Raw genomic sequence first — 22,737 nt, 5'->3', positions numbered from 1 at the left:
TGTTTATGGTGGTTAGTACCTGAGTCAACAACATCTCCGCCTTCATGGCCCTTCTGCAGTTTGGTAGCTTGGACAGTATGATGATGCATGCTTGACTTCAGTGGCTACCAGCGCCTGCAAACTAGTACCCAGAAGGCACTGTGTGCTGGATTGTTGGCAGAGGCAGCTGACAGAGGAGGAGGCAAAGCATTCAGCCAGGGCTGTGGCTCCCTCCGTCTCTTCCTCCAGCTCTCTTATCTAGCTCCAGTTTGGCAGGAGATGTGGCACTTTGTGACCTGAAGCCACTTGGAGGTAGCAGTGGGTCTTCATAGTGAGGTGAGCACGATAGGTGTGAAACGTACAGGAAGAAAACAGAACTTGCACCATTTTCCTTCCATCCTTTAAGTGGTTACATTTCCTGTGCATGTTCTATAGCATCTAATGTGCATGTGCATATCATATACATGCATTGTTACAGTTATAATTTTGAAGTGAGTGAAGATATGTTGGCTATGAATTTGCATATGCATAAAGGTACAGAGCACTAGAGACTTCTTGGAGTAAAGAAATATATGGAAGGAGCTTGAGAGATGGCTCAGCCAGCAGAGTGCTTGCGTGAATTTGGATCCCTAGCGCCCACATTAAAAAATAAACAGCAAAAAACAGGTACAGGCTGCGCACCTGTAACCTTTGCACTAAGGAGGCAGAGACTGGAGCATCCCCAGTGCTCACTAGCAAGCCAGTCTAGCCAAATGGATGAGCTCCAGATTCAGTAAGAAGTCTTTCTAAAGAGAGAGAGAGAGAGAGAGACAGAGAGAGAGAGAGAGAGAGAGAGAACTGGAAGACACTGTATGTCAAAATCTGGCCTCTATGTACATTAATACGCACACCAAAAACAAAGAGGTTTTTAAAAAATATTTATCTTAGCCGGGCGGTGGTGGCACACGCCTTTAATCCCAGCACTCGGGAGGCAGAGGCAGGTGGATCTTGGTGAGTGAGTTCGAGGCCAGCCTGGGCTACAGAGTGAGTTCCAGGAAAGGCGCAAAGCTACACAGAGAAACCCTGTCTCGAAAAAAAAAATTATCTTTAATTTTTATTTGTGTGTGTGTGTGTGTTGGGGGATATTCTGTGTGTGTATGATTGCCATGAATGCTAGAAGATGTATCACATCCCCAGAATCTGGATTTACAGACTGTTGTGAGCTGCCATGTGGGTGATGGAATTGAACTTGGGTTTCCTAAAAGAGCAGCCAGTGCCTTTAACCACTTAGCCATCTCTCCGGTCCCTAAACCCACAGAAATGTACATGACTGAGCATTGAAGCCCCAATCCCTGAGCTCTCCCCTCACCTATTACCCTGGATTATCAGAAGTTGGGCTCAGAGCAAGTTTGTACATCCATTCAAAAAGCCCCCCCCACTGCCATGTAGTCTGGGGACAGAGACCTGAACTTGCTGCCCATTAGGGTACAGTGAAGTGACATTTAGAAATAGCTATGGGGGTGCTGGAGAGATGGCTCAGAGGTTAAGAGCACTGACTGCTCTTCCAGAGGTCCTGAGTTCAATTCCCAGCAACCACATGATGGCTCACAACCATCTATAACGAGATCTGAGATCCGATTCCCTCTTCTGGCGTACAGGCAAACTTGCAGAAAGAACACTGTTTATATAATAAATAAAATAAATCTTAAAAAAGAAAAGAAATAGCTATGGGCACCTCACATCCCTCATTATTATTATTCTTTTAATTTTTATTAAGAAAATTTTTCAATCATTTTACACACCAATCAAAGATCCCCTTTTTCCCTCCTCCCACTTCCCCCCCCAGCTCCCCCACCCTCCCCTCTCCTCCCCACAAGAAGGCAAGGCCTTCTAGCCAAAGGGATGGCTTCTAGCCGTGGGGAGGCACATCCAGCAGAGGCAATTCCAAGCCCCTCCCCCTGCCTCAAGGCTGCACGAGGTGTCCCATCATAGTTAGTAGGCTCCCAAAAGCCCCCTGGGAGGCCTGGGCAAGGTAGACAGATCCAATGATGTCTTCTTACCACGGGAACTCCATGGCCCTCCCACCGCTGTCCCCAAGTCCTTTCGGGATCCGATCCCTCACATTCTCTTGCGGCCGCCCACACTCTGGCTTGCTCTCCACAGGTTCCATGACAGTGGTGACGGTCAAGGCTGTGGCAGGGATGCTGGTACTGTCCATCCAAGGCAACCTGCAGCTGGACTACCCAATCTTCTACGTGATGTTCGTGTGCATGGTGGCCACTGCCATCTATCAGGCCACGTGCGTTGCCTTGCCTCCACTTCTGGGCCTGGTTCTGTTTGGTTCTGAAGTTGTAGGGGAGCCAGAACATACCAGTAACCAGTTTAGCATCAGGGTGGAGATGAGTTCATGGCGGGGGGGGGGGAGTGGGAGAGGTGGTCGAGTGAAATCCAAATTTACACACACACACACACACACACACACACACACACACACACCTCCCTGTCCTGAGCGCACCTTCTACCTCAAAGTATGAGAAACAGCCTCACTTCCTGTCATCTGTCCTGTGGGAACTTGAAGAGAAGCCTTGCAGTCACCTAGGAATCAATCACTTGCTTGTCTGCTTGGAGGAATAGAGTTGTCCTTTCCTGTCTTTGAGAACTCTGCCCCAGATCCTCACAGAGAAAAGAGTACACGCTCGTTTCTACCTCTGAACATGAGTGATGTGAACCTTTGAAATCCCAAGAGTAGACTTCAGTCCTGCCCCCTCTGAGTCCTAGAGCCCTGCCAGGGGACGGGAAGGGAGCAGCACTCCATGAATATTGTAGGTGACAACCTGAGTCTGTCAGCCAGGGTTCAAATGGTGGATGAGGCTGAGCCATCCTGGAGGTCAGGTTCCTAGGTCTGGCCTGGGCTCAGCACCCACCAACCACCTGACCTTGAGGGCCATCGCAACAGCTGCTGCTGCCCCCCCCCCCCCCCCGTCTTCTCTTCACCTATGTTCACAGCACCCTCTGGGGGGCATGGCTGGAGGTGGGTTTGTCTTTCCCATGTTGGGAGGCAGAGGGAGATTAGAGCCAGGACATGAAGGTCGAGAGCTGAACCTAGACATCAGGCTCCCAGTCTGGGCCCCTCTGTATCTGCTCCACCAAGTCTCACCGGGCTGCTCTAGGGCTCAGCTTCGCCCTTTACCCTCTGCAAGCTGACACCCGCAGATCTGCCTGAGGTGCCCCAGCTCGGTGTCCACACACATTACCAGCTTTGTCGCCGCTACCTTTCCTATTATTATCACTTTTAGCCTTTCAGCACATTATAGCCCTCCCAAGGGGAGCCCTTGCCAAGTACACAGGTTCTGTGCTGAGAGATCAGGGTCACACAGGCAACCAGGGACTCCTGCCACCTCTTAGGAACTTCTGGTCTCCCAGTCAGGACAGCCCCCCAGCTCCCAGAGCCACAGTCCTCCTCACCGCTCTCAGGGACACAGCCCATGCACAGACGGTTAGCTTGGTGGCTAATGTCCCTGTGGGCAGCTGTGCAGTGCCAACCAGGATGTCAGCAGAGAATCAGAGAGCGGATCAGTTCCCATATGAAGGTGGTGCAGCCGTAGATGAGGAGCAATGCTGCCCCCCTCCTTTCTTTCTCCTATTCATTGGGGTAACCACTAATATATGTTTTTAATATTTTAAAAGTTACAACATTGGGCTGGACATGACAAGTCCCAGGAGAGTGTCCTGGGATGTGTGTGGGACCCAGGAGCAGCTCTGTTCAGTGAGGTGGGGATCAGGGGTGAGGAGAAGGGCAGACGGGCGTGGCATCGGCCAGAGGCATGCTGCAGACGGGCCTCAGTCTGTGGGCCAAGCACAGACCCCAAATCTCAGGATACACAGTGCCCTGTAATAGGGAGAGGTCACTCTTACAGACCTAGAAATGCTCCCCCATGCCTCGCCTTATACCCTAAGTTCCACTCTTAGCCCTTAGCCCACTGACCCAAGGACCTGTGTGTTGCAGGTTTTTGAGCCAAGCTTCTCAGATCTATGACTCCTCCTTGATCGCCAGCATTGGCTACATCCTGTCCACCACTGCGGCCATCACAGCAGGTAAGAGTAGCCCGTTACTGCGTTTTCTCTCTTGCCTAAGCAGAGGGGCATTGTCCCTGGGTAGGGGTGGAGCCTACCTCTCAGCTGATTCAGCTTTCTGGACCTGCCTGCAGTTTTTGTGGAGGGTGTGCGATTTGGAGATAGAGGCTTGCATTCCAATAGACATATACCGACTGTGTGGCTCAGGGAATAATCACTGACCTTCTCTGAGCCTTAGTTCTACGTTCCTAATAACACTTCCTCTCTAGAATTGCAATATGTACAATCCAAACATCCCCTGTTCCTCCTGCTTTCGGGTTCCAGGAAGGGCTTCGTCAACAGTTTTGGTCATGGGGGCTAGGATGTGGTTCCATTGGCAAAGTGCCGGCCTAGCGTCCACAGAACCCTGGGTTCCATCCTCCATGCTGCATTAACTAGGTCGGGCTCTGCATACATGTCATCCCAGCACTTGGGAGGTAGAAGAAGGAGAATGAGAAGTTCAAAGACATCCTTGGCTACATATAAGGAGTTTGAGGCCAGCCTGCCCTACATGAGACTCTGTCAGGAAAAAAAAAAAAAAAAAAAAAAAAAAAAGGAGGGGAGGGGGGCGGGGGCGGGGCAGCAGGAGGAGAAGAAGGACCGAACAAACAAACCAGGGACCGTGGCTGGAGCCTGTAATCCCAGCACTTGGGAAGCTGAGGCAGGAAAATGATCGTGACCTGTGGTTAATGATAGGAGATGCGGTTAGAGGAAGCATATACGAGAACTTTGCTGTTTGGAGCGGTTTAATACCATCCCAAAAGTCTGTTTGAATATGGAGATATAAGGAGCCTGAGAGGGCAGTCAGAGAAGACTGTCTGCCTCCAAACTTGTTAGTCCTGGTGGTTTGGGTCACTTTGGTACCTGCACAGAGAAGCAGATAACCAGAGCCTCACCGGGATGGGCAGGGCAGGTCTGGAAAGGGTCATGATCTTTTCTCTCCCTTACTGATGCACAGGTGCAATCTTCTACCTGGACTTCCTCGGAGAGGAAGCTCTGCACATCTGCATGTTTGCACTGGGGTGAGTCACACCCCACCTAGCCAGACCTTGCCGCCACCCCATTGCTTCAGCCCTGCTCCTGGAGTTGGGAGAACTGCTAGCTGGAGGGTGCTGGCCCCCAAAGTGAGCAGCTTGCTCCCCCAAAGGCCTGCAGTCTTCTCTCTCCTTGTCATTTCTGGTAAATGTAACTCGTGAGGAGAAAAGTCAGGCAGTAGAGACTCTGGGCATGGTGGGGCATGAAGAGGAGAAGACACGAGGTCCTCCCAGGAAACTGGGCGAGGGTTCTTTTGATATAGTTCCTGTCTGGTATGGAATGAAACCAGGCATTGTGACACACACTTCTAATCCCAGCACTTAGAGGACAGAGGCAGGAGGATCAGTTCAAGGTCACCCACAGCTGCATAGAACTTTCTAGAGCCATGGTTCTCAACCTGTGGGTCGTGACCCCTATGGGGGTTGAATGATCCTTTCACAGAGTCACATGTCAGACCTCTAGCACACCAGATATTTACTTTATGAGTCATAATAGGAGCAAAATTACAGTTATGAAGTAGCAACAAAGTAATTTTATGGTTGGGGGTCACCATAACGTGAGGAAGTGTAGTAAAGGGTCACAGCATTAGGAAGGTTGAGAACATCTGTTCTAGAGGGATAGAAATCTTTTGATCTTGACCTGGGAGGTGAACAAACACACACATTAATAGAAACAAGCCATCCATCCTTCTTTTTTTTGTGTGTTTTTGTTTTTGTTTTTGAGACAGGGTTTCTCTGTGTAGTTTTGCGCCTTTCCTGGAACTCACTCTGTAGCCCAGGCTGGCCTCGAACTCACAGAGATCCACCTGGCTCTGCCTCCCGAATGCTGGGATTACAGGCGTGTGCCACCACCGCCCAGCCCATCCTTCTTGAGATTTATACATTACTGCTTGTAAATTGCACCTTGATTTTGAGCATCTGCTTGTTCTGAAAGAAAAGGAAAACTGAGTCAAATGGGGGCACACACCTGCCCTGGGGGTGGCAGGTGGGGCAGAAGCAGGTAAATCTGTGAGTTCAGGCCAGCCTGATCTACATAACAAGCTCCAGGCCGGCCTGAGCAATGGAGAGAGAAAGAGAGCGCGCACTTGAAGAATACCCAGCCCCTGAGGGAGTTGGATTAGGAGACACAGGGACTTCCTAGTATTTATTCATTTGCATTTTGCTAGACTTTTATACTGACTGAATTCAAATCATAAAGAAATTTTTTAAAGCCAGGCAGTGGTGGCTTTGATCCCAGTACTCGGAGACAGGAAGGTTTGAGGCCAGCCTCATCTACAGAGTGAGTGAGTTCCAGGGCAGCAAAAGCTACACAGAGAAATCCTGTCTCAAAAAACCAAAAAAAAAAAAAAAAAAAAAAAAAGAAAGAAAGAAAAAAAAAAAAAAAAAGAAAAGAAAAATAATAAAATATAAAATGAATGTTTTTAGTTTTTAAAAAATGGGGCTTTTTTTTTTTAAAGTTTATTTATTATGTACACAGTGTTCTGCCTACATGCCAGAAGAGGGCGCCAGATCTCATTACAGATGGTTGTGAGCCACCATGAGGTTGCTGGGAATTGAACTCAGGACCTCGGGAAGAACAGTCAGTGCTCTTAACCTCTGAGCCATCTCTCCAGCCCAAACAAATCTTTTTTTTTTTTTTTTTTTTTTTTTTGCCAGAGCTGAGGACTGAACCCAGGGCCTTGCGCTTGCTAGGCAAGCACTCTACCACTGAGCTAAATCCCCAACTCCAAAATGGGGCTTTTTAAAAGACATGCTTTTGAGAACACTGGCCAAAGGGAAGTGGATGAGCCACATGCTGCAGGCGTTTCCCCTGGAGACTCTTTTTTTGTTGGTTTGTTTTGGTTTGGTTTGTTTTGGTTTTTTGAGACAGGGTTTCTCTGTGTAGCTTTGTGTCTTTCCTGGAACTCACTTGGTAGCCCAGGCTGGCCTCGAACTCACAGAGTTCCACCTGGCTCTGCCTCCCGAGTGCTGAGACTAAAGGCGTGTGCCACCACTGCCCGGCTCCCCTGGATCTCTTGTCGACAACTCTGAACCCAGGTGTGGGGACTGTGGTGTGTGTACCCCGCCACCCCGCCCCCACCCCATCCCGGCTGATAGTATGCACAGTGTCTGTTCCTTGCTGGTTGCAGGCCTCATAGTCTCAGCCTTCTCTTTAGCTGGCCCTCAGCCACTTGTCCTTGAGTCCCCCTCTTCCTCGTCTCCTCATGGTTGCTCCTGGTCTCATTCCTCCTCCTGTTCTGTCTCCTGTCTTCAGGTGCCTCATCGCCTTCTTAGGTGTATTCTTAATCACTCGAAACAGGAAGAAGGCCATTCCGTTCGAGCCCTATATTTCCATGGACGCCATGCCAGGTAACAGTACCCCCTCTGCCACCCCCTGTGCCCTGCTGGCTGCCCTTGTAGAGCGACTGCTACTTGGTGTTGGAAACAAGGTGCGGGACAGATGTGCCGTGGCGTGAGTTCTAGCTGTTTGTTGTTGGTTTGTATCTCTTTTAATGAGGAGGTGATGGCTGAGGCACCTCAGTTGGCCTTGAGAACCCCTTGCCAGTTTCCAAGTCTGTCACAGGTCTTTGAAAGAAAATCCTGACTTACACCATGTGTGGTTCCAATCAGCAGTACCAGGCCCTGAGCCTGCAAACAGACAGAGTGATCACAGAGAGCAAGAAAACTAACATGAGTGAATCCAACACTGTAACTCCATCCTGTGCCATCGAACTTTTCCAGGGAATTTGCTCAGTGAGGGCCCACACTGAGAACACAAGCTCAGACGGTGTTTAGCCTTGGCATGAACATTTAGCAGTCAGCCAAACACAAGGTGGTAGGGAGGAGTGGGGCTGTGGTGAGCTAGGAAAGCTGAGTGGGACAGTTAAGACTGGATTAGCCTGCTGGTGTCAATTCTTCAGGCTGCCAATGCCAACTAACATTACCACTCCAACCCAAAAGTAATCTTTATTTGAAATATATAAGATGGCACTCTCTGTCGCCATTACTGGGGCGTTCCCCCAACAAGACAGCAATGCCCATGAGTTAGTAAAGGGCACGGACATAAGCTACTCCAGAGACATTTTCAGGGAACCATGTCTGCTTTATTGCATGTGAGCAACCACTTATATGGTGGAAGCCTACTATGATTGCTTAGCACATTACCTTGAATTGGACAGTGAGCACTCATACCATCAGGATCTCTATGCAGAAAAAGCACATTAAAGAAGATATATGGGGGCTGGAGAGATGGCTCAGCCATTAAGAGCACTGACTGCTCTTCCAGAGGTCCTGAGTTCAATTCCCAGCAACCAGATGGTGGTTCGCAACAGTCTGTAATGAGATCTGGTACCCTCTTCTGGCCTACAGGCATACATGCAGGCAGAACACTGTATACATAATAAATAAATAAATCTTTAAAAAAAGGCGTGGGGGGGGGCATGGAGTGCAGATTCATCTCCAGGCCAGTAACTGGCTACTTCAGAATTCAGTGTTCTGACTTTAGTAGCATGGTGTGCCATGCTTCTCATTTAGAGGTGCAGTATGCCAGGTAGGCTGGCCACCAGGGTCAAGCCTGAATCTTCTACATTTTCCACAGCATAATCACCTATTCTCCAGTCACATAATCTGTGAACAAAGCATGAACACATATGTCAGCCACATAAAATACTCCTAGTCGAGAGCAGTTCTTAAATGTTCGTAGTGGCATGCACCTACAATCCCAGCATTTGGGAGGCTAAGGCAAGAAAGACCATGAATTCGAGACCAACCTGGGCTGCATAGCAGCATGACTCACTGAGCTTTGAGGTTTTGGTGCCATGACCCAAGTGTGTTCTCAGGACTGGTTGATGTGCTCCCATCTCGAGTGGCCCCGGCTGCATCCGCTTACTGGTTTGTTTGTTTGTTTTATCTTGCTCTACTAAGCTGCCATCTGCCCTGCTTGCTGTGGCCAGCCTGCCTGAGTAGGAGTAGAGAACCCCATGACAGCATTTCCATGTGACCCGACTCAGCCACGCGTGGATAAACGCAGAGTGGCTGAGTGGGGCCCTGAGGTTCCTCCTGGCAGTTCAGGGCTCGGGCTGTAAGTGCGTGGACTGTGTTAACGTCGAACCTGGCTGCTCAGATGCCTCTTCTGCTTACTTCCTTGTTTCTCGGCTGTGTTCCGGATAGATGAGGGCGCTGGATAGCTGAATCCCAGATAGGTGAGGTGTCAACTCTGTGTGCGAGTACGTGTATGTCCCCGTGTGTCTGTGTGTTTGTAAACTGTGTGTCTGTCCATACACGTTCCTATGTACATACATACAGATGTATTTCTCTGATGGGAAGTAGGGGGTGACATCAGCAGACCCTAGATACCAGGATTCCATGACCAGTTTGTGGGTGTGGCTCTTATACCTCCTGACCAGCAGGAAATGAGGCGTTGAAGAGAGGTTACAATTGAGACAATCCTACTGGACACATAGAGCTCACGTGGCCTGATTCAGATTCAAACTCTGCCACCTTCCCCCATATGACGTGTTGAGGCCTCTCATCCCCACACATTAATGGGGCCCCCTTATCTCTGGGTTATGGGGTGCATGTGTGTCAAGGCTTTGGGCACAGTGCCTGGGATGTAGTAGATGCCTGATTAACTTTGCCTTTGCTTCCTTTTTTCTTGAAAAACTTAGAAGTGTGGGAGTTGGGTAGATGTCTCAGTGCATGAAATGCTTGCTTTGCAGGTGTGAGGACCCACATTCAGATCCCCAGCACCCACACACATGAAAGCCCGGCCCAGCATGCTAGTGCTGTGGGGGCAGAGTAACTGATCAGTGAGCTCAAGGGCCAGTGAAGAACCCTGACTCAGAAAAACCTAAAGCAGAGAGTGGTCAAGGAAGACACTCAGCGTCAACCTCCGGCTTCTATGCTTATCCAGACGGGGGTCTACATAGACAACAGCACTCCGTTACCATGTCTGAATACAGACCCAGCATGAACATTGTCCAAACCACAGTAAGCAGAGCTGCTGTTCCTACCTGGTTTGAATGCCAGTCAGTGCTGACTTATACCACAGCCTGAGCCCTGTCCAGTCTTCTAAAAGAGAATCTGTAAGGTCTTCAGGGACAGAAGTAGCCCGTTTCCTAACAGCGTCAAATCCTGAACTCTCCTCAGTGCCCCCCCCCAACCCAAACCTAAGACTCCTAATAGATACCCCTAAATACCCCATGTTCTACATTACAGTGCATATCCACACCCATCACACTCTTGTGGACTGGTGGAATAAGGCTGGAGACATTGACAAAATTCAAAGCTATGCAATGCTTGGTAAACTAACTCTGCCCTGAGCAGTAGACACCCTTACCTGCCCTGCCGCACCCATGAGCCCAAACTATAGACTTTTTTTTTTATTATTATTATTAAAGATAGAGTCTTTTGTAGCCCAGGCTGGCCATGGACTCTTTATATGAGAGAGGATTGCCTTGAACTTCTGAACCTCCTGCTTCTGCTTCCCAAATGCTAAGATTACAGGTGTGTGCCATCATGCCCAATTTTATGTGGTGCTTGGGATCCAAACCAAAGCTTTGTGCATGCTAGGCAAGCAGGCATGCACTCTGCTGATGGAGCTGCAGTCCAAGCTCAGACCATCGGCTCTTAAACTGGTCCTTGAGACAGCCATCGATTGAATCTGTATCACACAGAAGGCTAACGGCCCTCCTCAGCTTGCATTAGCTGCAGGCTCCTGAGCTAGGTCCCAGCTGCTCTTTAGCTGTATGACCTTGGGCATGCTACCACTCTGCCTCTTGGAACCTGTTTTTTGTTTTGTTTTGTTTTGTTTTTATCCAGGAAGTGAGGGTACTAGTTTATCTCTGTCCTAGAGTTGTTTAGGGATTAAGTTCAGTCTGTAGGGAGGCTGAATACCACTCTAGTTAAGAACCTAGGCTTTAGATTTAAACACCCTTGTGTTAAACGCTGCCGCTGCCTCTCAACCGCTGTGGCTCTTGGGTAAGTTGCTTCTAGCTCTCTGTGTTCCTTCTCCATGGCCTCTAGGATGAGATGAGACAACATTGGGTGAATATTTGAAACAGCACATGATGCTATCTAAATACCAGCACACCTCAGCCACCACCAATGCTGCTGGTGTCCATCTCTGGCTGTGTAGTGTTAGCCCAGTGCAGAGGGGATGCCAGGCAGTGAGAGGCTACCATCCTTTCACAGGAGACCTTTGGCATTTAGTTAGGGAAAGAGTTGGCCTCCAAGAGATCCCCTGCAGGGACTGTAGAGGAAGGTCACAGGAATTGAAAGTTAAGTTCTTTTTTTTTTTTTTTTTTTTTTACCAGAGCTGAGGACCGAACCCAGGGCCTTGCTCTTGCTAGGCAAGGGCTCTACCACTAAGCTAAATCCCCAATCCCTGAAAGTTAAGTTCTTTAAGCCAGGCATGGAGGTGCCTGGCTATAACCCTAGTATTTAGGAGGCAGAGGCCAGCCTGATTGAGAGCCAGCCTGATGTGCTTAGAAAGTTCCAGGTCAGCCAGGGTTATAAAGTGAGACCTTGTCTCTAAAAACAGTAATAACACAATAACAACAACAACAAAACTGGGTCTTTATTTCCCCAAAATGGAAATGGAAATCACACCTCACCCTGCACATAGATATAGAATCTTAAGGTCAAAGGCCCAACACTACCACCAACCATCACAATGCTTCTCTCACATTGCTGGGCATCCAGGATGCAAAAGTCACGCTTTCTCCTCAATAGTAAGAAAGCTTCCTGGATCCCTGAGTTCATTCAACAGCAAGGTGGCATCTACCACGTCCCGGGCACGGGGTTCTGTCCTGTCCACCTGCTGCTTGGGATGCAAATATGTTCCTCCTCCCATGTAAATATGAGTACTTCCTCCTCACTCTAAAGCATCTGGGGGATCAGCACTGCACTTGACCAGCCCCTGAGCTCTGGTTGGTCCTTGGTGGGAGAGGGGGAAATGTAGCCTCCCTTCCTCTGTGATGACTGCGGACATGGATGTCATTTCAGGGATGCAGGACATGCATGCGAAAGGGACAACGGTCCAGCCTGACCTCAAAGCTTCTTTTTCCTACGGGGCCTTGGAAAACAATGACAACATTTCTGAGATCTACACCCCGGCCACACTGCCCGTCATGCAGGAGGAGCATAGCTCCAGAAGCACCCCTGGGGTTCCCTACCGTGTCCTGGAGCACACCAAGAAGGAATGATCTGCCTCCCTTGGGGGTACACCTGCTCACAGGCCACTCATGGTTCCACCCTTTGTCCAACCTGCCTTTCAAGTATCCCGGTTTTAAACTGAGAACTCTGCAAGATGATCTTGGGAGGCCCTTGTCTCTGACAGAGAAGCGGTTCAATGACCTTGGCCTTGGAAGTTTCAAAGAGTTGAGGAGTATCCCAGGTGAGCTGTGTGGCAGGTTAGCCCAGTGGGGATTGAAGCTGTCTTACCTCCTTGGATGGTCAGGGAGCATCAGGTAGTGATTGCAGGCTACCACACATTCCTTAGAGTAAAAACCTGACAGTCTGCTCCCTCTTTGCAAATCCAGCAAAGTCGGTCTTCTTTACCTGACACGCATGCCTCAGCTCTACCTGGTTCACTCTCGAGCCCATAGCTCTGACTATATTGGTGTCTCTTTTGCCGGGCCCAGCAGGGCCAGCCCTGAGTAGAGCAAGCTGTCATCTGCACCTAGGTGGTATACATGGGCCTTCCTTCTGCGAAGACCTGGGGGTGAGTGCCTGCTGGACCTGTTCTGAAAACTGGCTTGGTTCAAGTCCTGTGAAGATTATTTCATTGTTTCCTCCATCCAAAGAAGTCAAGAGGACAGAGGGCGAGAGGGACAGGACCAAGGGGGAGGAGGTGCCTTCAGCCCTCTCTATTTCAAACTGGTAAGAAAAGTCCCCAGTGTTTCCTGCCCCGGTGGCTTTCCTGTCCCGCCTCACAGAGGATGTGCCGAGGTCTGAGTAGGACAAGCTCCTCTGCAGCTCCACGTCTATTCCTCCCTTCCTTTCCCGTTAGACCAGGCGCTAACTTCAGCTGCCGTTTCCCATCTTTGGACCATCGGGGTCTCTGGCCTCCAGCTCGGTCCAGACAGAGCAGGTGTTTTCACACACAGGTCTGCAGCTTTCTTCCTGTCTCTTTCATGATTAGCTCCCCCACCTTCACCTCCTCAGACCCTGGACCAGTAAGCGCATTTGAGAGTGGCAGGCAAAGGCTTGCAGGCTTTTATGGGCATCAGAATTCCATAGGGATTTGTTTAAAGTGTGGGTTCCTCACTCCAACTGTAGTGACCTGGTTCGGGGTATCTGGAGTGGGACCCATTATTAGTGGGCATCACAGGAGATCTTGAGTCAAGAACCCAGAGAGCATACTCCCTCAGAAGCCTGCTCATGGGCCACTAAATCCAGAGGGGCTATACACCCCTGCCAGAAAGTTCAAACCTCCAATTTCTTACCCTCTCTAGGTTCGGAGGGCAAGCTAGATGGCCCCCTAGGACTTGCGGCCATCCCTACCCAGTGAACACCACTCTAAGGTGACAGTGTTAATAGGTCAGTGTTGATGGGTCATCCTCGTCACAGCTCTTCACACCCAAACAGTGCTCAGACTCCAGCACTCTGCCATCTGCTACAGAGCCTGTAACCACTTCTGTATTCCATCTTGACCATGTCTGTATTGAGGCTTAGTGCCTGAGGGTGGGATGGCAGCAGAGAGAGGGCTCTCCAGCTCAGCTCAGCAACACCTGAGGGGTTTTTAACCCTATGTTTAGCCCACGTAGTTCTGCCCGCCAGGCCTCCAGAGGGAGACACACAATCTTGGGCAGGGCAGGCTGTGCCATGGAGAAGCATAGAGTCACAGAGGCCCTCGGGAGGCTGGTCCCTGAACTCAAAGGGTGTTCAGAATTGGAAGTGATTTTCATGAATTCCTAGGTGGTGGCAGAAAGAGCTATGATTAGAGAATTAAAATCAGGTTTTGCTTCTGTTTCTGATAGTGCCTGTCAGTGCCTGGATGCAAAGTGTATGCAAAGAAGTGAGCAGGGAGGTTAAGTGTGGCAAACCCAGGTGGGCACCCATCATTTGGGCATGGTATGTGTGCCCAGACTCCCTCTGCCCCTTTCCTCCCTCTTCTGGGGGCTGTTTAGCCCTGGCCAGCCTGAGCTACAGATACACTGTAATTGCAGGCAAGGCAGACGGGGTGGGCAGTGCCACCCAGGAACTGCTTTTTTAAGGTTGTGGACAGTGGCCATCATCTTACAAGCTGAACCATGAGAGCTGAGCAGAAAGGCCTTTGAGCTCCTGAGTGGAGATGGGGCAGGGCTGTTGGGCAGTGGGAGACCTGTCTCCAGAGATCCCACCCTGTCCTTGACACCCTGCTTTGCCCCCAGGGGTCACTAGCTTGTCAGCTGACAGCAGGGCTGCCCACTTCCCACCCACAGCCCTGACTATTTTCACTCCTGACTCTGACAGCATCAGCCACTCCAATCTTATCTACACTCACCCTGAAGACAGGCATTCAGTTTGTAGCCCAGGCTGGTCTTGAACTCCCAATCCTCCTGCCTCAGCCTCCGGAGTGCTGGGATTATGGCCATGTACTACCTTGTCTGACTCCCATCTGAACTCTCCTGGCAACACTAAATGCCACGCTGCTGCCTCTCTGCCAGCCACAAGGCACCTTCCACAGGTCATCCAATGTGGGCTAAGCCTCACTTCCTCTCTTCCTCTCCCACCCTGACTCTGGCTCACCGTTCTGCCTGCAGGTTGGGGTTCTGGGTCATGATTAGACATGAGAACAAGTGTTCTTGTGGACTGCTGCTTTTGAAGAAGGGAGCCCAGACCCCACACAGCAGCCTGATGATACCCTCGCTTTCAGCACTAGGGGTTGGGGAATCAGTGAACTGAATGCTGGGCCGGGCAGTGGTGGCACACGCCTTTAATCCCAGCACTCGGGAGGCAGAGCCAGGAGGATCTCTGTGAGTTTGAGGCCAGCCTAGTCTACAGAGTGAGTTCCAGGACAGGCACCAAAACTACACAGAGAAACCCTATCTCGAAAAACCAAAAAAAAAAAAAAAAAACAGAAGGAGGAGGGGGAGGGGAAGAAAAAGAAGGAAGAGGAGGAGGAGGAGGAAGAGGAGAAGAAGAAGAAGAAGAAGAAGAAGAAGAAGAAGAAGAAGAAGAAGAAGAAGAAGAAGAACTGAGTGCTGGGAAAGAGAGCTTAAGGTTGCTTTTCCAGTGGACCCATCCAGGTGGAGGGTCCCATGGGAATGGATGCAGGTGGCCATCAGAGAAGGACTAGGTCTGCCCCACCCTGCAGCCTCACAAATTTCAAATGTGACCCAATCCTAACTGACACTGGAGCCGCCTTGTAAATGAAGTCACGCTAGACCATAGTCTCTAGATGCTTATATTTTGTTAACATCAAAACTAATACAGCATGTGTTAGTTCACAGAAATGTGTGTACTGTGTGCAGATAACATTATAAAGTGGTATTTAATTAAAAGTCCAAGCAATACCTGTGGAGTCCTGTGTCTGGCTAATACTTCAGCAGCCATCTAGTAGAATGTTTCATGCCAGTTCTGCCTAGTCATCCACACGTGGCTCCTGAGCACTCTAAACATGGCTAGTGTGACTAAGGAATTCATGTTTTTTACCGTGTGTGTGTGTGTGTGCCACCCCCTCCCACCATGAGCCCCACATGTGACTTTTGGTGGTCAGTTCTCTCCTTCCACCATGTATGTGGGCCCTGGCATCAAGCTCACATGGACAGGATTGGCAGCAGGTGCCCTTACCCGCCATCTCGCTATCCCCAGAACATTCTACCTCTGAGCCATACCCCTGTAGGAGTTACTTTCTGTTACTGTGACAAAACACTGTGGCCAAAAGCAACTATACAAGAAAGTTTATTTTGACTTAAGGCTCCAGGGGGTGAGAGTCCATCATGGTGGGGAGGCAGCAGGAGCAGGAAGCTGAGTCTTCACATCAGGAAGCAGAGAGAGCAAACTGGAAGTGGGCAAAGGTATAAAACCCTTCTTCCAGGAAGCCTCCACCTCCCAAAGGTTCAGAGACATTTCTGTCAAATCACAATTCCCAAGTCCCATTCTTTATCATCATTATCATCATCATTTTTGCTGAAGAATAAAATTGAGCTTTATTTAGACAAAGATTATCTGGCACATCAGCTCCAGAGTTCTGTTGTGGGTTTTTTGGGTTTGTTTGTTTGTTTGTTTGTTTGTTTTGTTTTGTTTTGTTTTTTAGTTCTTCAAGACATGGTTTCTCTGTGTGGCCCTGGCTGTCCTGGATCTCACTCTGTAAACCAGGCTGGCCTTGAACTCACAGAGATCCGCTTCTCTCTGCCTCCTGAGTGCTGGGGTTAAAGGCATACACCACCACTGCCCTGCTGTACTGTTGGTTTATAAAATCTCAAAACACAGCAAGCAGAAGGTCAGCTGATAAATATATAGAAAGTGCAAGCCAAGAGACAGTCTTCTTTCTCATTGTGATGTCAGGATGTTCCTAGAGCAGGCTGTTCTGTGAAGGCCACTGGTGCGGATGATGGGAGGCCGAGTTGTGTTGTTTTGCATTCAATACCGTAGCTGCACCTTAAGCAAATGCTGTTCTAAGCAGCGATTGCAACTCAGCGGCTGCCAGCCATGGTTCAGGAATTCTGTCCCTCAGGTCCTGGCTCTGTCACGGCCACTAAAGGAAACTTTATCTAAATCTCTATGCTTCTATAGAACTCAGGATTCAAAGGCTGAGGTGAAATCCTGCTGCTTCAGAGGCTAAATAGCAAGTTGCTAACCTTCTCTCCTTGCTCCAGTCTCCCGAAAAAAAGAGCATCCTTTTGCTCAGCCCCCACTTAAGAACCTTTGCTGTTGTTTTGAAAATGATAAGTGGCGCTGGTTACTGTGCAGAAAGGTCACAAGCCACGACAAAACCCAGTATCAGAGCTTTATTGGGAAGGAGGACAAAAGAACCAGGCCTGGGGGAGAATCACGTGCAGAGAGCAGAGAGAGAGAGAGAGAGAGAGAGAGAGAGAGAGAGAGAGAGAGAGAGAGAGAGAGAGAGAGATGGGGGTGGTGGACAGAGAGGAGAGTGGAGCCTGTGTCTGGCTTTTTAAGGATTCCCATGCACGTGCACAGGTAGGCTTACAAAGCTATGCCATGCATCACACAGATGACATAAGACGCAAGATCCCTTGCTTAATTACTGAACTGCTCATGTGCGGTCATGCAACTGGAGTGGTGGCAGAATCCTAACCCTTGCTACCCTTAGCTCCTCCCTACCACTTCCTGACAGCTAGTGCTCACTCAGCCTCCTGACCCCAGGTTGATTTTATTTAATCAAACAAATGTAACACATCTGTGCATGTTAACAAAAGCATCAGAAACAAATGTAACACAACTTTACACAGTTAAAATAATATTCCAGGACAGACAGCTGTCTCAGTGTGGCTCTCTAGAAAGGTCCACACCCTCCACTCTCAGGTTACTTTCTAGTTAGAAACAAATAAAACCACAAAGTCCTTGTTTAACTCTCCCGAGCTTGTCTATCCTAACCCAAAGGCACCAGAAATACAGCGGGGCTGTTACCCCTGTGCTAACCTTCTAACCTTACTGTGCCAACCATGCCCTGCTGCCCAGGACTCTCAGGAGGCTGAGGAGTCATGTCGTATTACACTGCCAAAAAGTTACTAAATGTATCCTATGAAAATGTTCAAGTTTGTGGTGTGGTGGCTGGAAAGAAAACTCAGAATTTAAGAGCACTTACTGCTCTTGCAGAGGACCTGGGTTTGGTTCCCAGCACCCACACCAGTTCACAATCATATGCAACTCCAGTTCCAGAGGATTCAACCTCCTCATCTGGCCTCTGAGGGCACTGCACCATATATATATATGGTGCACAGATATAATACAGGCAAACACTCATGCACATAAAAATAAATTAAAAAATTTTAAGGTTCAAATTGGGCTGAGGATACAGCTTATTTGATAGTGTTTGCCTAGCATGCGTTAAGCCCTGGGATTGGTCTCTAGCTCCACATAAACTAAATATGGTGGGCTATACCTGCAATCCAGTGCTAGGGAGATAGAAGATCAGGAGTTCAGGGTTATCTATAGCCATATAGCAAGTTCCAAGATGGCCTGAAATACATGAGGTCCTATCTCAAGGAAGGATGTGAGTTCAGGGCCAGTGAAATGACTCAGCTGGTAAAGGTGGCTGCCACCAAGCCAGGCAACCTGAGTTCAATCCTTGGGGCCAACACAGTAGAAAGAGAAGCAACTCCCAAAAGTTGTCCTCTGTCCTCTACACACACACACACACACACACACATACACACCAAATGTAAAAAAACCTTAAGTTATAGTCACTTTTCCTATGAGTGAACATCTCACAGGTGGCATGTGCCACATGTCTTTCTGTGACTTGTCCATGCTCTACCCATCTTTCAGTTGTTGGTCTCTTATGACTGAAAGTGCTCTCTGAGTTGATTAACCTTCTCCTTGTAGTATGAACCACAAGTATTTCCTCCTAGTTTGTTATTTATTTTTGATTTGCTCAATGTGATGGCTATTCTTTGTTGTCAACTTGAGAACATCTGGAAATAACTAAAACCCAAGCATCTGGGTACACCTGTGAGAGACTTTTTTTTTCTTACTTAATTCACTTAAAGAAGGACGACCCAGGGCTGGAGAGATGGCTTAGAGGTTAAGAGCACCGACTGCTCTTCCAGAGGTCCTGAGTTCAATTCCCAGCACCCACATGGTGGCTCACAACCATCTGTAATGAGATCTGGCACCCTCTTCTGTATACATAATAAATAAATAAATCTTAAAAAAAAAAAAAAAAAAAAGAGGGAAGACCCACTTTTAACCAGGGTCTTCCAAGATCCGCCTTTAATCTGGGCCACACCTTCTACTGGCAGCCTACATAAAGGTGGTGGAAGAAGGGAGCTTGCTCTCTTTGCCTGCTTGCTCTTGCTCTCTATGGCAAGTGTGTGTGTGTGTGTGTGTAAAGAGAGGGGGAAGGAAGGGAGGGGGAGGAGAGAGAAAGAAAGAGATTTTCATTCTATCTATTCTGTTCCTCTAGAAAACCCTGACTAATACACTCAGGCATTTTTCTCTTTTGTTGTTGTTGCCAAGCATGTTTTCTTAAACCTTTATCCCAGCATTAAGGAGGCTGAGGCAGTGGGGTGTTGGAGGCCACTCTGGGCCACATAGTGAGTTCCAGGCCAGCCTGGGTTACAATGACACCCTAGCTTGAAACAACAACTCAGAGAGTCTCTTTTTCCTTGTTTTGTGTATATAATTGAATTCTCTCTATACAGTTGTTTATGTATGTAGTTTATGTGCATAAGTGTCTCATGGTTTCTGAATTTTGAATCATTATTTAAAAGATCTGTGAGAGTCACTCAGTGTATCTTGATGTCCAAAGCAAGGTGTAGAAAGGAATACAGTCCTTATAGATGTCCACCAGGATATCCTAACAAAGTTCTTCCCTAAAGAACTGACTGTTGTGTGCATATTGTTCTAAGTTTTTGTATCTTGGGACTAGACCTGTATCCTGTCATACACAGTAACATACTATCTAAATTACTGAGGCTTTCCAGCATGCTTTAACAGTTGCTAGGACAAAGACTTGTCGCTTGAGCAAAGGCTTGTGAGTGTATTAGTTATGCTTCTCTTTTCTGACACAAAACATTGAGTTTGAGACTAATCTGAGCTACACGGAATTCAAGGCCAGGCTGTACGTACAGAGACCCTGACTCTCCCCACCCCCCACAAAAATGGAATTGACCATATGATCCTAGAATTCCATTTCTGGGTATACAGGAAAAGTTGAAAACAGGATTTTTTTAAAAAATTTATTTATAGACAGGTTTTCTCTATGTAGCCTTGCCTGTCCTGGAACTCACTCTGTAGACCCGGCTGGCCTGGAACTCACAGATCTGCCTGCCTCTGCCTCCCAAGTGCAAAAACAGGGTCATTTTTTAAAGATTCTATTGGGACTGGGGAGATGGCTCAGTGGTTAAGAGCATTGACTGCTCTTTCAGAGGACCTGGGTTTAATTCTCAGCACCACATGGCAACTCACAACTGTAACTCCAGTTCCAGAGGATCTGATGCCCTGACACAGATGTACATGCAGGTAAAACACCAATATACATAAAATACAAATAAATGAATCATTTAAAAGTAGAAGATTTTGTCTATTTTTCTATTACATGTATGAGTGTTTTGCCTATGTGTGTAGATGAGCACCACGTGTATGCCATACCCTCAAGAGCCAAAAGAGGGCATCAGGTTCCCTGAAACGGAAGTTAGAGATGGTTGTGGCCTGCCCTGTAGGTGCTAAGAATTGAACTCAGATCCTCTGGAAAAGCAGCCAGTGCTCTTAACCCCTGAGCCATCCCTTCAGCCCCAAAAGCGGGACCTTGAACATGTTTGTGCCGACAATAATCAAAAGCTGTGAGTTGGGAATGTAGCTAAGTGACAGAAGCATGGGCATGTGCTGGGATGGGGTCCAAGTCCCAGCACTACAGCCCAGGTGTCCTCCGATGCATGAGGGACGAACAAAGTGTGGTACAGTGTACAATGGACTGTTCAACCTGACGAAGAGGAGTTTCTGGTGTGTGGTACAACACAATCATGAACCTGGAAGATACTATGCTAATGACTCAACAGGACGTGCCAGGGCACACATATGGGTCCCTGCATATGAGGCTCCCTGGAGTGCTGATATTCATAGAGGCAGGAAGTAGATGACAGCTGGGCTGGGGGTAAAGCGTGTTCTAGTTTCAATCTGTTGCTGTGATAAAACACTCTGACCAAAGGCCACTAAGGGAAGGAAAGAGTTTGTTTCCTCTGACATTTCCAATCACAGTGAGGGAAATAAGGACTGACTGCTTGCTGTTCTGTGTATTACCTCCAACCAGGGAACTCACAGCCAAAAAAGTACAGCAGAAACTATGGAGGAGGAGGCTTGCTGGCTCACTCACAGCCTCAAGCTTAGCTAGCTGCTTCTTCTTTTTTTTTTTTTAACAGAGGATCAAACCCAGTTCTTATATAGCCCAGGACCATTTATCTAGGAATAGTACCACCCACAATGGGCTGGACCTTCCTACACTAATTAATAATCAAGACAGTCCCCCACAGACATGCCCACAGGCCAATCTGATCTAAGCAAGTCCTCTACCAAGGCATCTTCTCAGATTGACTCTATGTAGGAGGTACGAAGGTCAGCATGTTCACCCATAAGCACTAGGGGAACCTGGAATGTTGGCACACAGGGTTGTTCTTTCAAGGGAAGGAATGCATAACCTGTTATCATCCCAGAAATCTGGGAGCAGATTGGCATTCTAGCCTGGTGACCTTTACATTACCTGTGTGACTGGTGACCATTCCAGACCCTCCCTGAGACCCTTATCATACCTTGGTTTTCTTAGTCAATCTATAGGACCTATCTTTATGGAAGGTGTCACGTGTACTTTACAAAGAGTTTCTACATAGCCACATCCAATCTTTATTTAAACTACTTGGCTCCTCAAAAAGATGTATGTGTGCTTTATTGTGTACACAGGATTGAGTTAATTATCACTAGAAAAGTTTTCACCAAATTGTGCTGTGCTTAAATGTGCCTAAAATAAACAACTTGGGATCAGATTCCCAAAGTTTGAGCCAACACTGGCTATTTAGTTGCATTGAACTGAACTACCTTCTTGCCTCCAACAGATCATCACTCTCCTGGCTGTGGAGGTTACAGAAACCCCACAGCTCTAGTATATGTCAAGTTGATAATTACAGCTAACTAGAAGACAACTCAATTCACAGAGCAATTGCCTAGCATGCACAGAGCCCCTGAGTTCTCTCTCTAGTAAGCATTAACCAAGTGACTTAAAATACTTAAAGGCCAGCAGGGTGGTGGTGGCACATGCCTTTAATCCCAGCATTCAGTAGGCAGAGGCAGGTGGATCTCTGTGAGTTCTAGGCCAGCCTGGTGTATAGAGCTAGTTCCTGGACAGCCAAGGCTGCACAAAGAAACCTTGTCTCAAAAAAACAAAAACAAAAGAAAAAAAAAAAAAACATTAAAGGCTGGGGTGCAGCTTAGTGATAGAATGTACACAATGCCTTTGGTTCCATCCCCAGCACCAAAAACAAATAGCAAAATAAACAGGTAAATAAATGAATATCCTTGCTGGTACCATTACCTATTGGCTCAGCCTGAGCAAATCTCATATTTTCCATTTATTTATTTTATGCATGTGTGTGCATATGTATGTGGCCTCCTTCGTGCCACAGCACATTTTGGGCCAGAGGACAACATGCAAGAGTCAGTTCTCTCTTTCCACCATCTGGACTCCAGAGATGGAACTCAGGTCCCCAGGCTGGGCAGAAGGCACTTTTATTTATCTGCTGTGTGACCTCACTGGCCCTAAATCTCACATTTTTTTAAGCCTAGTTCCTCCTCATTTTAACATAGATAACTCTGTTAACTATTTCTGGAAGTTTCTAAAAAAGAATGTAACCTCTTACTAAAAGCTGAGTGAACTATTAAATTTTTATCTTAAAAAAAAAATTCCTGGCTAGGCGGCAGTGGTGCACACCTTTAATGCCAGCACTCAGGAGGCAGAGCCAGGTGGATATCTGTGAGTTCGAGGCCAGCCTGGTCT

General features: G+C 48.1%; 1 protein-coding gene across 4 annotated transcripts in view; it reads left to right on the top strand.

Annotated features, from left to right (window-relative positions):
- The window catches only part of Nipal3 (NIPA like domain containing 3), a 41,434-nt gene extending 26,406 nt beyond the window's left edge, over positions 1-15,028 (top strand). For 2 of the 4 annotated variants that reach the window (XM_036178035.1, XM_036178036.1), the window contains 5 exons: positions 2,122-2,257; positions 3,965-4,053; positions 5,030-5,093; positions 7,360-7,454; positions 12,090-15,028. In XM_036178035.1, coding sequence (XP_036033928.1) covers positions 2,122-2,257; positions 3,965-4,053; positions 5,030-5,093; positions 7,360-7,454; positions 12,090-12,289 — 584 coding nt within the window. In that variant the 3' untranslated portion in view covers positions 12,290-15,028. Of the gene's footprint in view, positions 1-2,121; positions 2,258-3,964; positions 4,054-5,029; positions 5,094-7,359; positions 7,455-9,008; positions 9,227-9,254; positions 9,287-12,089 lie in introns of those variants that run through there. The other 2 variants (XM_036178038.1, XM_036178037.1) reach the window with 2 other exon arrangements.
- Positions 15,029-22,737: the final 7,709 nt, after the last annotated feature.

This window comes from Onychomys torridus, chromosome 2 (genome assembly GCF_903995425.1).
Source record: "Onychomys torridus chromosome 2, mOncTor1.1, whole genome shotgun sequence".
Taxonomy (NCBI): domain Eukaryota; kingdom Metazoa; phylum Chordata; class Mammalia; order Rodentia; family Cricetidae; genus Onychomys; species Onychomys torridus.
Note: the sequence above shows the minus strand (reverse complement) of the source record. Positions and strands in the feature narration are given on the sequence as shown.